At 32.6% G+C, this 17,336-nt stretch overlaps 3 protein-coding genes across 6 annotated transcripts; 1 reads left to right on the top strand and 2 right to left on the bottom strand.

The window, feature by feature from the left end:
• Positions 1–607: 607 nt before the first annotated feature.
• LOC130798677 (basic blue protein-like) lies at positions 608–3,061 on the bottom strand. The gene is made up of 2 exons (XM_057661774.1): positions 2,790–3,061; positions 608–1,294 (listed from the first exon to the last, which is right to left on the bottom strand). The coding sequence occupies exons 1-2, from the start codon at positions 2,989–2,991 to the stop codon at positions 975–977; spliced, it is 522 nt and encodes a 173-aa protein (XP_057517757.1). The 5' UTR covers positions 2,992–3,061; the 3' UTR covers positions 608–974.
• A 2,610-nt stretch (positions 3,062–5,671) lies between these two features.
• Positions 5,672–7,372, top strand: LOC130798669 (uncharacterized). Its single transcript, XM_057661762.1, has one exon. The coding sequence runs from the start codon at positions 5,846–5,848 to the stop codon at positions 6,254–6,256; it is 411 nt and encodes a 136-aa protein (XP_057517745.1). The 5' UTR covers positions 5,672–5,845; the 3' UTR covers positions 6,257–7,372.
• Positions 7,373–7,959: 587 nt separating this feature from the next.
• Positions 7,960–15,047, bottom strand: LOC130798658 (probable ubiquitin-conjugating enzyme E2 23). 4 transcript variants are annotated; one of them, XR_009039087.1, is made up of 9 exons: positions 14,705–15,047; positions 11,949–13,982; positions 11,641–11,778; positions 10,951–11,442; positions 10,344–10,413; positions 10,124–10,263; positions 9,702–10,013; positions 8,831–9,138; positions 7,960–8,470 (listed from the first exon to the last, which is right to left on the bottom strand). XR_009039087.1 is itself a non-coding variant. In XM_057661740.1 (8 exons), the coding sequence occupies exons 2-8, from the start codon at positions 13,980–13,982 to the stop codon at positions 8,887–8,889; spliced, it is 3,438 nt and encodes a 1,145-aa protein (XP_057517723.1). In that variant the 5' UTR covers positions 14,705–14,949; the 3' UTR covers positions 8,609–8,886. The 4 variants fall into 4 exon arrangements, 1 of the variants encoding a protein (XP_057517723.1); XR_009039088.1 differs by having other exon boundaries at positions 11,949–13,942; XR_009039089.1 differs by having other exon boundaries at positions 11,949–13,843; positions 14,705–14,948.
• Between the last annotated feature and the right edge of the window lie 2,289 nt (positions 15,048–17,336).

Genomic DNA, 17,336 nt, shown 5'->3' with positions numbered 1-17,336 from the left:
CATTTCCATCTACCATAATTTAATGAAAACATGTGCGTTCACTCATACTCCATGTAATAACTTTGAATTTATAGACCAGGGTGGGTGTTTGGATGTTGGTTGTTTTTTTTAATTGATTTGTTTGACTAATTGTTAATGTTGGCTTTTATTGTTGACTTTTAAATTAGTTGGATTTTTCAACTATCTAAGAAGATACTTCCTCTCGTTTTTAATAGTTGTTACACTTCTGTTTTTCATGTTATGTAATGCACGATTTTAATTTTTAATATCTTTATTTTCATAAGATAAAAATTCTAAAAAGTTAATATTATGAAAATATGCATTAAGACGAATCAAACAAGATCCCTACTTGAATATATTTTACATTATATATTGAGAAATATATACTAATAAGATCAGTTGATGAACATTAGTTGCTATAAGAACTGTAGCAACTATAAAAAATTGGAGGATGTATTTGGTAAAATTATGTATTATTTGTTGGTTGTTTATTAAAGAAAAAATAGGTCAATAAGTCAAATATCAATGAAAAAATCAATTAAGTTAGTCTTTTTTTTTCATTTTAGCTTAAAAGGTAACTAACTTAAATTTCTAGTAAGTTAATTTATAGACATGTGTTGCATTCAAACATTTAACCTAAAGAGCTCTTATATAAAAGAGTATAATAAAATATATAACATATCATAAAACTTCAACCCATCAACTTATACTTTTAGTTAAACTTAATATTAAATCACAAGGAAGCCACAACTGAACAAACAAGTAAATTTTTAAACAAATGATAAAAACCCAATACAACATTTCCCTTTTCAAGATAAGATTATCATAATTACAAGTACACAAAACTCTTACATCCAATATCCCTCAACTTTTCTTTTCTTTTTTCGCCCCTTTTCTTTAAAACAAAGTATAGTAAATAATCCAAAATTAAAAAAAGTAATAAAAAAAACCTCACCAAAATGTAAAAGTATAAATTAAACAATGATGATTAAAATATACAAAATTCCTAGAAGAAGGCAAACCCATGAAACAAATTGGTTCCTAAATGCAAAATTACCATGATTTAAAGGAATTAATGAAGATAAGTTGCCAGTAACATTGATGCTGAATCTCATCCCAAATTCACAATGGGAGTCCACAGTGCAAATAAACCAATATTGCTTGGCCTCTTTTAGTTCAACATGATCATCGCCACTTGTATACATAGTATTCACTCCATTGCTTGTATTGCAAGTTCGAAATGTTTCTTTTGTTACATCGTACACATTATGTGCTTTCTGAGCGTAATTAAACACTAAAACAATAAAATTAAAATAACAAAAATATTTCAATATCCTACACAATATTAAAATAACCAAAACTTAAATACTTTCTATAATTTGAAATTTATAATCACACATTCAACAAGTTTCAAAGACCTTATTCATTCATGATCAATTTCATTAGGATTTCTTTCAAAAAAATTTCATTAGGTGGAATTAATAACCCATCACCTCAAGAACAACAAAAATAATTAGTCGTTTTCTTTTTAATTGAGTTTGCAACATTTTATTTTCCTATATAAATGCTTTTACGAAATAATGTTACAATTTCAATAGGACTAAAAATATATAAAGTTATTAGGAGAAGAAGTCACCTATGCAATGTGTGAGATTAAGATATTTTCCTTGTTTTTTAAATGTAATGTAATATTTGACCAATAAAGCTCTTACATGATATAGTTATTAAATTTAAAAAAAAAATAGCAAAAAGCATATTGTTGTACTTTTTCCACCAATCAACAGTTAGTCAACTACACATAATACATGAATACATCTAAGATGTGTTTAAAAGTTGTTAATTACTTTACAAAGTTCTTTGGTTGTACATCTTATTTGTATCTATATTTTTTTTAGAATTAATGGAATAGAGATTTAAGTTAGAATATAAGATAAAAAAAATTAAAAAGATAACAAAACTTAAGGGTTAAAATGAAAAAAAGATAATAAGTTAGTAATTGAGATTATAAAAATTACAAATAGACCATTGCAAAAAAAAAAGATGCGAAATCAATTGAATAAACTAAAATGAAAAGTGTAGTAACTGAGAAGGATAAACGAAGTAGTATTTTCATAGATATGTAAGGATTACATTAAAAACAATAATTTTGGATATTTACACTATGTTTGGTTTGATATATTTAAAGGAAAGAAAAGAGATGGATTTAAAGGGATGCATTTTTCATTGTTTGGATAACAATTTTATAGGACAAAGATTAAAAAGATGGGAATTAACGACATTTTGTTCATTCATTTTGTTAATAAATAAATCTCTTCAAAAGTAAAAAATTTAAAAGAAATTAATTTGTTATCTTACTCTTCTGACCATTTCCTTCTAAACAAACAAGAGAATCCATTCTCCTTTCCTTCCGTCTGTTTCTCCTTCCTTTCTTTTTTACATTATTATTAGAACATATATAGTATAAGTCAACTATAATTAAATTTTTCTTCGTGGAGGCGGGGAAAGAAAGAGTTAGGAAAAAAAAAACATCGACAATCAAATTCATATTTCTTCTACAAAAAGTTACAATAATTCAACTAAAAATCCGAAACAATACCCGATTCACTACTATAATTAAAATTAAGTAACCTACCTCAAACTTAGTTTGATTTCATCTTGGATTTGACTTTTGGTTCATGAGTATGAATGAATTTTATAAAAAATTAACAACAAACATTAAACAAAACATGGGCATCAACATACATGATAGTTTAAAATTGTAAGATCAAATTAAAGAAGATGATACATACCAAGAACATCACCAACACTAAAATTAAAATTCTGAGCCCAGGAAACATAGTTGAAGCTATCAGTCCACCTGTTCTCATCCCCACCAACTGTAATAACTTCAGATTTGGCTATGGTAAAGAATAATATAGCAATATAAAATAGTTGTATCATGAGATTCAACTGATTTTTGCAAGACGTGGATGTAATAATAATTGTACCCATTATCTTCTGTTACTCACCTTTCTATTCAATGAACGATCTATATATAAATGGAGAATATTGGGTGGTTGAAAATATTAAATGATAGTAATTTTAAAAGCCTTATTATTATCCCTAATAAATATTATGATCTAAAAGTGTTTGTATATAAGCCCACTTTGATATGGACCAAACCCACAACTAAAATAAGCGCACTAAGAGCCTTTATATATATACCTCTTAAGAGGTAAGTTAAGGGGTTGGAAAAATTGATATTTACTTACAATTTAGACAAAAGACTTTATCTCTCTTAAAATATGACTATACATTATAGTAGCTTCAAAGACCTCACATCAAGTTAAAGTCCTAAGTAGTAATCCACCTTGCTGTCACTGTGCACTCAGAATGACCTATTAGGTAATTTTACTCATTAAAGTGCTAACTTGGGGTCGGAGGCATCGCCCCGGGGGACCACCCTGAGTTGTTGGTGTTTATTTTCAGGTATTCAATGGTTTTTCGATCAACCACCGTTTGACCACCACATCCACCCTAAGGTACTCATTTATTAAATTGTTTTGATTTTTAACCGGAACAAAAAGAAAATAATAAAATAATGTGACTTATGTGGAACAAAAATTATAATCATGCCTCATATCATATGTAGTTGACAATGTCTAGACTTGTTCAAATATGTATTGACATTTGACAAAGTATCAAGTCAAAAAAAGTTAAGTTTTGGGAGTAGTTTGAACTAATTGACATATTTAAATAATCCTCATACTTCTATAATGATGGGAATGATTATTATACTATATTGAATTTATTTACTTGTAATAGGAGTAATAATTTTTTGATTGTAAGTTATCTGATTCATTTCTTTAATTTAAAATATACGGTTATAAATAAAGATAAGAAGTTGATTTTATGAACATTAAACATATCAAATTAGATCTCTTTTAAGTATACTATTATATCCTATATCTTGATAAAAAAGTACGAGACAAGTTTAATAGATGCATAATATATATAAAATAAAGGTGATAGCACAGTTAATTAATAAAAAAATTCAAAATTGAAATCCCAATGATCTATTGGTTTTTACATTCCATATTTATGCTTCCTTAGCTAGATGATGTGCTACCGAATTGCCCCTCATAGGTAGGGGTGCTACATTGTAGCAAGAATTAGCAAGCTAGTGCTAAACCTAATTCTATACTCCAAAAAATAGTCTCTCCTATTCATCATAATGGTTTTATTTGCCTTTTAATATTATCTATCAATTATTCTTAACTTGCATTATATTTTTAATTTATAAGCTATATAATATAGTTATGTGGAATTTTCTTTGAATGGTTAAATAATTACTTTTTACCATTTGCCTAATTAAAAAACCAAAATCTAAAAGTAAAAAAAAAAATAAATAAAAAATCATTTACTAAATATGTTATCCTCACTAGACACAAAACTACTTTAACTCGGGATCTAAAATATTTAAGAATTTATATTTTGTTTCGGTGATGAAACGAGGAAGTGCAAAAGACACTTAAAATACCTGGAGATAGGTGTAATCGGGTACAACCATCAATATGCTGAAAATGTTTATGATCGTTCCGCTGATGAGACCTCAAATCCTGCAATACAACGTTAGCCTTGTCCGGGGGTGATTTTCCGGAAAACCCCTCCGACGCTCAAGTCAGATCAGGAGACAGAAAGTAATGAATATATGATAATGAATGAATACAAGATTAACGAATTGTAGGATGAGTTCAGATCAATTGAAGGAATATTTGGTTCAGTATAGATTGTACGTAGGAGGGTGAATATTTATTGTGGTGTAACGACAACAATATAAAAGCTTAGTCCGGTGCAAATGATGTACGCGACATGTATTTATAATGGTAGAATGGAGGTTGGATGGTGAGTTAATGTGGGAATCATAGGTATGATAGGTGAGTGGTAGGTTATGATGAGTAGTGGGTAGTTATTTTAAGAAGTTATTGAACCGAGTTGGGTGGTTAGGGTTTGACTAAATAAATTACGGGTTTATTTATTTGACCCCATAACATATTTTATTTTTTATGCTATTATTGTATGACAAGTTCTTGTAAATATTACTCTAAGGTTATAAGAGATTGTTTTAAAACCATAAAAAGTAAACATTTTAAAAGTTTAAGTGATCACTTATAATATTGGATCAAACCAATAAAAATAATTTTACCATGAGACAATTTCATTAGAAACTTTTTTAAAATAAAAAAGTGAGCAGATTTTTATGGCTATCAAACACAATAATAACCCTACCCCTCAACGCGACCCTTAACATTTACAGCCCGTTTTGTTAGTGATACTAAATGGTGGTAATGAGAATAAATTATAGTGTAAAATTTTATCAAAAGTTTCATGTTATTCCCACGGTGATGAAACTTTGATCATTAAAAAGTTTTTTTACATACAAATTTCCATTACCACCTAAAACCACATCTCCCAATGGTAATGTATTGAAATGAATTTTATGAAGAAAAAATGAGATGATTGGAGTTGGGCAAATATAACTATCAAGGTAGCCAAGAGATTTTTCAACCAAAATTACTCTAGTTTTCATTCTCATCCATTACCACCGTTTAATACTACTTACCAAACGGGCCGTTAAGTCTATAAATAACCCAACTTGTTAATGAACCATTTAAAAATAACCCATTGGATCGACCCGCCCGATTTCAACTGGTCATGATTCACGTGCTGTACCGTTATTCTCTCCGTCAATTTTAATTTGCTTGCGCAAGTAATCTCGAGAAATCACCATCAAAAGAAAACCCCTAATTTTCCATCAACCGTAAATCAAAAACCCTAGAAAACCCCTGAATTTCTTCCTCTATCAATGACAACCACCATGGACAAATTCCGCCATATCCTGAAGAAATACGGCAAAGTAGGTTTAGGCGTTCACTTCACAGTCTCAGGTGTTACCATTACTGGTCTTTATGTCGCGATTAAAAACAACGTCGATGTTGAATCTGTCCTCCAAAAAGTCGGCATTGGAAGCGTTGATTCAAACACCCATCAAGATCAACAAAACGACGCTGAAAACATCTCTGATTATTCATCTCCGCCATTAGAGAAGAAGAGGAATCGTACGGCCGAACTCGCGGCTTCTAGTGGCGGCGCATTTGCTCTTGCGATTTTATGCAACAAAGCTTTGTTTCCAATAAGGGTTCCGATTACTCTCGCTCTTACTCCTCCTATTGCTAGGTTTTTGGCTCGTCGTAATATTATTAGAACTAGTGTATGATTGGTTGATTGATCGTCTGTATACTCTTGATCTTAGGTTTTTAGTGAGTTTATGCTCTGATAAATGGGGAAGGAACTTTTATTGTTTTTTTTGTGTCCGTGTTACTTTTACTACACATTCTTCCAATTTTTATCTTTTATTAATAAAGATAAAGAAAATAATTTTTGGTAGCTTGATTAATTTGTGTAATTGGTATGATGTTGATTTGCGAATAAAAAATTGGTATGTGTTTTGATATTGATTTGCTCAGATATCAGATTAGAGTTACTATAGTTCATCCACTTTGACGTTGCTTTAGTCTATAAGTTGATTTTTTGCTCATTTGTGTAATATGTGTGATGTACTTCATGCATGATTATTTTTCTGCTGGTATATTATTGATTTTCATGTTGATGATGTGAATTATTTCTGAGAATTTGGTTAATTTTCCCAGTGTTGGGGTGATGTTGTGACTGAGGCTGAGGGGGATGGGAGTTTGGAAGATTAACTTTGTATGCAGGAATTGGTACTGGCATTTTAGGCATTTTAGGCATTGAGGAAGTCGAATGTTCTAAGAATGTGCTAAATTTGGAAGGGGATACATTCTGAGATTTTGTTATATTGATGGAGTTTATTACTGCACCTTGTATTAGTTTGTCAAGTAGTGTTATAGGTTAATTAGATTAGCACCTTCGTTTCTGAGAAAGTGATGATAATGCAAGATGCGTGATTTTCGATATGACTCGCTAGTTTGGAGCTGGATAATGAAGGAACTTGCTTATGAATGATTGATGATGTGCCTGGTAGGTGTTTGTAAGTGCATTAGTCGCTTTATAGTTTTACTTGCAATTGGTCTTCTCCTTCCAGTGGGTTACTTTGTCTTTGGTAGAAGTAGAAGATTAGTTGACACTTGAATCTGGACTCTGGAGTTCCTGATCCCTGCTAACTTCTCGTTTTTGCTTTGCTCAGTTAACTTTTTGTTATAATAACTTATTGAAGGCCATATGATGAAGGATGATGTATTTTTGCACTTTGATTCAAACATCCCTTCTGTAGCTCTTATTTTGTGAGACCTATATTGTGTCTACTCCGTGAGGTTTGCTTGGTGATATGCCTAGTATCAAGTGAGTTTGGGATGCATATGTCGATTATATATATATATATATATATATATATATATATATATATATATATATATATATACCTTGATGAATTGCTCAATAGATGGTGTATCTTATGCTATTCACACTTCTGTGTAGAGGTTCATCCTTTGATGTTCATCGTTTTGAACTTTATTCCTTGTTCAGACATGAGGGGATCCGAAGAAGGATGAAATAGCGGTAGGAAGAGTAGTAGTTTATTGTTGTGCATACTGTAACTGCATAGTGATTGAATCTTATTTTCTCTCACTTTTAATCTTATTCGCACAATTTAATAGAACTTACTTTTTTTATAATAAAGTATCTCCTACCCAGAGGAATAATTTGTACCCTTCTTGTATTGGTATACCAATTATACTTCTATAACCCAAATTGAGTTTAATTGAGCGTTATCAACAGATTATCACTACTATAAACACTTTGCATTTGTATACTAATACTGTTATTTTCTTTCCAAATACTTATTCTCATTGCAACAGATGAAATATACTTTATTTGTTCCACGTTTATTCCATTTGACAAAAAAATGTGAGATCTTAAGTCAAATAACGCAAGCACTAAAAATAAAGGAAGTAAACTATTAAACTAACAAGAATCAAGATTTTTTGATAATTTCTTGAATTCTGAAGCAATGAGCTGATATTACACAACTTCGAGTAGGTAATTAGGCTAATGATTTATTTGTACAAGAACCACATAAAATCTACACAAGTACCCGACCTTCATTTTCAGCTTTCTCGCTATATATATTGTTTTGTTTTCGGGTGATTCTTGGCGATGTGCGACTATAATTGTACAATGAAAGCGAATAACATTTCTTTTGCAAATTTCTTCCCAGAAATTTATAAATAAACAGTATAAAATGGTATGAAGTATATAAACCCCAAACAACAACCAAAAAGAGGGTTTGATAAGCTTTCTGCCTTCAATGAGAAGGGTTGGGAGTTTCTGATTTCTAACCGAAAATCAAAAAAGCAAAGAGACAAGTTGATTTCTACCTATCTCGTTGTCTTTCTAATGCAAAAGAATCAAGGTATGTCGTTCAGCATATTAGCCCGAGCCTTTGAGCTGATTCCTGAGAGAAAAGGAGCACGTAAGATAAGGGTGGTCAAAACAATTCAAATAGTGTTTTGAAAGATACTTGCATAACGAGCAGAGGTGATGATTGCGATCTTGGTAATAGAACAGTGATGTAATTAGCATAACGCTTAAATATCGGCTGAAACCTTAAAATATCCCTTGATATAGTCTAAAACACGATTGTTTTACACATTTACAACAAAGGAAATATCGGTTCATTGTTTTTAAAAACCATTACAACAAGGACGACATGATATGATGCGGCCTTGTTTTTACACTATAAAGCAGAAAGAATTTGGTCGAATGATTCATGAATAAACAGCATGTCATATTTGAAGGGAAATAGAGCCCTAACCAGTTGGAGGATTAAATCGACAGTACAGATAGGCTGTTGAATGTGCGAAGTGCGAACTATGACTGCAGCAAGTGTTTAAACTCGTGACATTCAGCTCCTATTGAATGCAAAGCTGTAATAAGTTTGGGCACAATCTTAGCCAGCATCAGCTTGAAACCAACAGATGTGGCATTCGCTTCACTTCTTTCCGTTAAAGAAGCATCCTTTGCTAAGGAACCGATCAGATAACCTTTCATGTACGCATCACAAGCTTTCAAGATATAATAACCACGCTGCTTAAAATGCTCTTTTACGAGATCTTCAAAGTCCTGAATATTACAAAAAATAAAATCTAGATGTTAATCTAGATGATCGAGATATATACACTATTAAATGGCTTCAGCCTAGGCCGGGTTTTTTGGGGGTCAGATACACGCAACGTTACCCTTGTAATTACAAAGAAATAGTTATGGACCCGGGATAGCAAATATCATTTGCAACTTCTTATAAATAACAAGTGCTCATGATTTGATGATTCATCTATTACGATCCACTATAATCTGAAATCTAAGAACTATAAAACTTTGGCTCCATCGAGAGTGAACCAGATCAGCGAAAATGCAAAGAAATTCGTATATAACCAGGCATTAGAGTGACAATTGATTGATGACATACAATAAAGCCTATGTTACTTGGACTCGGTACTGATGTTGGATACCAGTACGTGAATAAGTGTCGAATACGTCTAAATTTTCAATTTTACGCCTAAAGTGCAGTGTTTAAGAGCCATACCAATGCCCGAGTATCAAGTGTTAGACATGGGTACGTGAAGCAAAATGAAGAGTTTGAGTAACATAGAGTAAAGCCTTAGACAACAAGATTATTACATTACCTTCGGAGGTTTCCGTATAAGATACATTATCGTTTTGCAACTAAGCAAAAAGGTATTCTCATTGTAGGACAATGAATTTTTCTCGCCTTCAGCTGTCCCGATTTGCTTATCGTATCCAGCTTCATTAAAATAAGGCCTCGAATTCAAAACTAATCCTTGAAGTGAAACCAAAACTTGAAGGATGCTTGAGGATTGTGGATCCCATACTTCATTTCCTCGACCTGTCCAGGTATTCAGAAGACTAAGGCACACCTTGCCCTCCTCGTATAAATTCGGGTTTATACGCCAGCCACCTGAATGATAATGTGCTGACTGCAAAAGAAAAGAACTTCAAAAAATTTACGTATTGATGTTTCTTACTACAGTAGCGACGAATTAACTTCAACACAACCTCACTTTTACATTTAAATATTTATACCCACCGGAGGAACATCAGGATACTCTGGAGGAAGATGGAAATCAAAGAAGAAGAGACCATCTTGATAAGGTGTTCCATAAGCCCCTACAATTACTGCTCTCAACAGATCCATTCGGTCCTCGTATACTCGTACGTAAATGCTATCTGCAAGAACATGAGGTTATCTTTTAAAAGATTGATCAATCTAGAAGATAGCGAGAACTAACCACGGGTAGGCCAAAAACCTGGGAGGTTGTTTTGCAGAATGTTCCAATCTCGCTGCACCTTCTTGAGCCATTTTCTACCATTATTGCTCTGGAGTGATTGCCAACAGAAATAGCTAAGCAACTTGATAGTTAAAAAAAATTATATATTTGATATCTATGTTACTTGGACTCGGGTACTGATGACAGATACTAGTACGTCTCTACGTGTCGGATATGTCTAAATATTTAATTTTACGCCTAAAATGAAGTGTCTAAATGCGCTACCAATGTCCGAGCATCAAGGACACAGGTATGTGAAACAAAATGAAGAGTCCGAGTAACATAGTTTGATATACAACCGATACTTTAAAATGCAAGCAAGCTAAGCCAGAAAAATGAGACCTAAAACTAGTCCAACACTCAAAATCATTCTCATGACCTCTTCTTTACTTTACCTTTGGCCCTACACTCCAACTCCGCACCTATTCCCCCAAAGTATGCCCTGACGAAACCATAATAAGAGAAACGGGCATCTAAAAGCCAAGCCAACAAAGTATACTAGTATATAGCAGCAAACTTCATTGGATCTTCAGATGATGAAAAGTGAAAATGCTGTTAAAATAATACAGTGGAGTGTAGGACTTACGAGAACGTTAGCACCAAGGAAAAAGTGATCATCCGGATCTTGGGCAAAATCAAAGCGCTTAAAGCTGCAGCCGTTGTCAGCAGTGCATACTGCAGCACATGGGTCTTTGGACCTTGAATTACCCAGGGTTTCAGGCATATCCGGCAATATTGCAGAATCAGCTTCACTATGTAGCTCGCTGTTGTTTGAGTTTGTTTGTCCACCACCAATGTCAATAACACAAGGATCTTGAGAGTTAGACACATTGCGAGAACCACTATCGATAGATTTACGCATTGTGTCCTCTGGTTGCCCACTGGTTTCCAAAGACTCGTCTGAGCCAAACGATTCTCCATCCCTACGTCCTCGAGAGAATATACCAGATGCAATTCTGGAAACAAATCCTAAAGCAGCACGAGGAAAAGCCAATGGCCCATTTCCCACACCATTATCTGTAATTACAATGTCTTCTCCTGCATCAGGATTGACTTCTGTGATTGGTGCAGATGATTCCTGATCAAAGATATATGCTGACATCAATTTGCTAATGAAAATAATACAACAATCTACTCCTTCCGTCCCAAATTAGTTTTTCTAGAGGGTTTAATTAGGATTGGACACAGAAATAAGGGTAATTGAATTGAAAATTAAGAGGAAAGTCAATCACAGTGCTACAACACACAACTGGTATTCGATAAAAGGAAGCCGAACCTTCTCTGTGTTATCAAGGGCATCCCTTTCATCATCGTCAACTGTTTCCCAGCTTGCAGCATCACCGCTAATTTCACTCCCAGCAACAATAGATTCATCATCATCTCGACCAACAACATACACTGCTTGAGGGCCAACCTAATACCAAACTAGACTACTGTAAATCAAGAACCAAAAAGCTAACAATACAATACGAAGTTAAATGACAGACCCATAGTCTCATACAAAAAATATTTGCAAATCAAAAACATTTCTAGCATTAGAACTTAGAAATAAGCATTTGAGAAGTGTTCAGTGGGATTCAGTACCGTAGAAACCATTCCATCAGCCCATGTTACTTCAATATCACCATTCCTTAAGCCAGTGATATTTCCAACGCAGGAGAGATTCGAGATATCATTACGAGCTGCCTCATCAGGCACATCGTCTTCCTTGTTAGGCTCCCCCTTGCCAAAATTTGGGCCATTTGATAACCAGTGTTTTTCTCCGGGGTCAATAGATGCCACCTCTGCAGCCATAAAAACTGGGGACAAGCGAACGACTACATCCCCATAGCAATAATCATAATCAGGATGCCCTTCAAGTTCATAAACACTAACAACTTCCTCTTTATCAAATTCCCTAAGTTCTTCTGGCCGAGAAACCTGTTTTAACCATTTCACACAAGCCGTCTTCTCCTTAGCGTCAACACTTTTGACAACCCCGACACGTCTGACTTCATTGGTCTCTTCACCATTATCAGCAGCTTTTTCTACTACATATTGTTCAGCAACAAAGTCATGATCACCTGGACTTTCAATTGGAATCAGCAATGTGGAGTCTAGTCCCCTCTGTACAGTCCCATCTTGCCATGCAACATCAGCTCTAGTCTTAGTATTAACAATCAACAGAGCTCTTTCATAGTTCTCTTCTTTTTTCCGAGTTTTCTTATCCCTCTTAACTACAACTCTACGAAGTTTCTTTCGATGAATATTCCACTTGTCATTGCCTGTGTCCGTGTCCGTGTTCTTTGAAATCGACAATGAACTACAACAAGAACTTGATTTTAGTGGGATATTATTTTGAACATTTCCCTCAGCACTCTCTGAAGTGCCGGTCCCATCAAGATCTATCAATTCAACTTGTCCATTGGGTTCTTCGGGTATGGCTTCATCCGCATCACTCTCTTGGTGATCAGGCTTAGATTCATTAAGTTGCAACTTAGACAAACCTTTATCCAAAGATATAGAGGAAGACTGCGCAAGGGTTGGATGAAGACACCAGTCACCCAGCTGCCAATTAGCATGAGTGAAACAAGATAACAATTTCAAGTTTTTCGGATTCTGTTCTTCTGGTGGAGAAATAGAAGAATCAGGTCCATAGCCTGCAGAAGCTATCCAATGAACATAAGCTGACCCTACTGTGACCTTTATGACAGTGCCTTCAAGCCGGCTTTTTTTCCATGTACCTGATAGCCACCGCGCATTCTTGAAAACTGAGGAGGAACTTGCCTTAACACGTTGACCAGGATGATAAGGACAATGCCCATCTTCAAGCAAGTTCTTTGCAATTGGTCTGAGCTGCAATGGTTCAGCTCTCGCTACTTTACATACAGAACCATCATTAAATAAAACAGTCACATTATCAAGAACATCGTCAACTCTACCGAGCCAAGGACCAGAAACTACATAATCACCAACAACAATATCCCTTACACGCTTCAAATCCCTGGACGACACATCTTTAATAACAGAGCCATCAGAGGATAACAAATCAACAGTTATATTTACATCCACCACTAGGCCAACCTGCCCAGTGGGGTCCAGGGCAGAGGCAACATAATCACCATGTAAAAAACCTCTATCGACAACAGTCAGTTCATTTGGACGGTGCATGGTCTCTGAATCATCCATCCACAACACACGAACCTGGTCTCCAGTAAGGGGATCCCTTTTGTGATCACCGGCAGATTCATCGTCATCACTGCTCTCATTGTCATCAACTCCCTCATTCTCAACATTTTCATCCTCATCCTTTCCCTCCCCTCCTTCGTCCTCGCCTTCCTCTTCATCCTTTTCATCTTCATCGGAATCATCCTCATCATCGGTTATATCGCTATCAGAATCTGATTCACCAGCAACTTCAGTCACAACCCCAATCATACTTCCATCATTACGCCTCACAACATCTTGTCTATATACTTGTTTGTCATTTCGAATATCAACTATAAGAGAATTTCCATCAGTTTTAGTATCAAGATCAGAACTAACTTCCATATTAACACCACCTTCTAAGAAAGAGCCTCCACTTACACTTATGGTGCCTTCAACATCATTAAAGGCATCATGCTCATCAGTTTTCATCTAAGAAACAAGCAAATAACATGATAAGACTATTTTTATAAACCTTTAAGACACTCAAAATTTTAAAATAACCCATTGATCATAAATTGTAATTTAATCAAGTGTCAACCAGAAACGACTTATCTGTTATTTCAAAGGCAAGAATATGTGCATCAAACACCCCAACCTTGCCCAGACGAAAACAACTAATGACATTGGGGCAATGACAAGTTGGCAATGCCCTACTCAAAACCCAAACACTAAAGCTTCATGAGAACTGAGAAACATAAAGTTGGTGGGCAAATTACATCCTTTGAACAAAACCTAAGTCAATCTTTCAAAATATAAACACCAACCTCAAACCCAACTCATTATCTAGCTCTAACACAATGACAATCCTATAAATATGAATGACAATCAACAAGAGATATTATAGCATATACCATTTCCAAACTAAGAACAAACAAAACCCAATAATTTATTTTTTTATATACGGATAAATATCATCAATATAAACTTTAACCAGCCATGAAAACCGATATAAAACCAGCTCAAAGATCAAACACTTTTAAACCGCCATTAAAAATCTGATGCTAAATAATTCAATATGATACAACCAATTAAATTCATCACATTAACACAAGAAAAAGTCACGCATATTAGAAGAATATTCATATATTGATATATTAAAAGATAATATCATTTGAACCAATCAATCAAATAATGAAGAAAGACAGGATTACCTGAGGAATCGAAATCAAGAAAATCAAATGTTAGGATGAACAAAAAGGAAAAGATACAATAAAAAGAGGTAAACTGGTGCAATCAAAAACCAAAAATAATACGTTGGAATGAACGGCTTTTGGTTGGTTCAAATTCTTGATCGGTGGTACAAATTTAAGAGAGACGAAAAGAGAGAGAAATAAGGTTTTATATGGAAGAAAATGGAATGACTTGAAAGAAGCTCAAAACGTTAATTTTTAGGGTTGTTATAGATTATACTTTTGTCCAAATTTACCCCAACAAGTCAAGAGAAGAATATTTTAGGGCATGAAATGCAAGTAGAGTATATAGCTATAAATTATAATCTTGTGTGTTGGAATGAAAGGAAAGAAATATATGTGTGGATTACTTTTTCATACCATCTATCAATAAATTCATATAATAGTATTATTTTTAAATGAGAAAGTAAAAATATAATTGAGATTTTAATTTTATTTGATATATGTGTGAATTAGTTAATGTTCTAGGTTCTATCTCTATTTAGTCTTTTTTTCCTTCAACATATCTTGTAATAAATAAAATTTAAAGTGTAATTAAGTGATATTTTATTAATATTTTATTTTTATAAATTTTTATTATATATAATTAAAGAAATTAAGAATTCTATAAATGCATTTGCTATGGTGCTGAATCTAATAAAATTTTAATAGAGAAATAGAGGGAATACTAAATCTCAGTGGTTGTTAATGGGCTATTGAACGAATTGACCAATAGTTTTGATAATTAATTAGTCAAACAGTAAAAATTATCTGATAATAGTCTTTAAGCTCTCTAATTAACAACTAACAATTAATTATTAATTGTAGTCAACATCTATACAACTAGGAGTAGCTTAAATCTACAATTAAGAATCAACAACCAACTGCTAAAAAATGAAACATGTTCAAAATTTAAGTTTAAAGCATGATTATTGTACTAATCTTATATTTTGTGTGGTAAACAAAGCATTATTATTTAGGACTATATTTTTTTAACGATTCTTTGATTTTGCTATACAAAAAGTTTTCACTTTGATTTTCACGATCTAGTAAAATCGAAAAAATATAGGAGTAAACCCACTACATGGAGTATAATTTAACTAATGAAGTACACAACTCTAATTAATTTCACTAGACCAATTTCATTCCAACTTAATATTAAATTTTAAATTTGAGTTTCAATTCTAATTAATTTCTCATGACTTTTATACACCAATTTTCAACATCAAAACACATAATTACCCCTTTATTTAGAGTTGCCCATGTAGGGGTACATATTCTCAAAAGACATACTTCTAAGTTAACTTAAGTTCTATATGTTGATTTTCAATTAAATCACAGCCGTTCATCGGTTAGTTAGATTGTTTATATCAAGAAAAAAAAAATAATAAAAATGATAAGATATGGGTGGGATGTTATTTGCAATTATTTAAAAAGAATCATTCTTCATCCTAATTTAAAATTCATAAATTCCCTCTTAGAATTGGTAGCTCAAAGAGAGTATAATATTATTATGGTTTATAAATGTTATGTTTTTTTTTTATATGACTCGATGCGTAAGCATATAAAAAAATATATATTCTGTTGTTGAAGCAAAGAAATTGGTGTATGTGTGCCTACTTGAGATTATGAAGGGGAGAAGGAATATTTTAGGATGAGGATAAGTATTAGGAAGGCTTGTTTGGTAGGACAAGTAATCTGGATAATCCATTCTAGTCACTAAATTTTGGCTTATGACTAATTTGTTTCTCTAATCTCAATTTTCTTGATAATCCAAGATAAAATTTATTGTTTTCTTAACAAATTTTAACAAAGATTTCAAGATAATGATCAAATTGATAATACTTACTAATAATAATTTTGATTAATATGAGGTGTATTTCAAATAATTTAACAAATTTTAGAGATGAAATTAAAACATAAGAAAAAATAGAAATTTTGTAAACACAATTTATTGTTTTCTTGATTAATATTAGTTTTATTCGATCATGTAAATTCGCCATTTAATCATGTCAGACAACTAATAAATCACACACTATATATAATATTTAATGTATCTCAAATTAGTTGTCATGTATTCTTCTTTAAACCGTCAAAATTAGTTGCAACTTGCATTAGTTCATTTTAAGTAAACTTTGTCTACTAGTAGCACCTTAATGCAATTCATCTAATTCTACTTGTGCACTATATAAAATATTTGGAGTTAAAAGGTTAAAATGGTAAAAAAAAAAAAAATACATAAAGTAGAAAAATTCATGTAGACAATCAAAATAATAATCTATTAATTCATGTAGCCGATCTGAATCTTTTGGAACTAAGATTTTAGTATAATAGTAACAAAATCAAAGAAATACGAAGAATAACTTAAGAGCTTTATCAATACACTAATTTTTAAATAAGACGATCTCACGGTGAAATTATTTTTATTGGACTGACCCAATATACATTATTTGTCTTAAAATGATTACTTATAACGTTAAAATAATCACTTATAATTTTATTATAATTACTTTTTGTAGTCTAGTCTTAGAGTGATTACTTATAAGTTATAACCTTACAACGATTACTTATGATTTTAAAGTAAACAATTGAACAAATAAGCTATTATATGGAC

This window comes from Amaranthus tricolor, chromosome 1 (assembly GCF_026212465.1).
Source record: "Amaranthus tricolor cultivar Red isolate AtriRed21 chromosome 1, ASM2621246v1, whole genome shotgun sequence".
In the NCBI taxonomy this organism is placed as follows: Eukaryota; Viridiplantae; Streptophyta; class Magnoliopsida; order Caryophyllales; family Amaranthaceae; genus Amaranthus; species Amaranthus tricolor.
The sequence above is the reverse complement of the archived record's forward strand: the minus strand, read 5'-3'. Positions and strand labels throughout refer to the sequence as shown.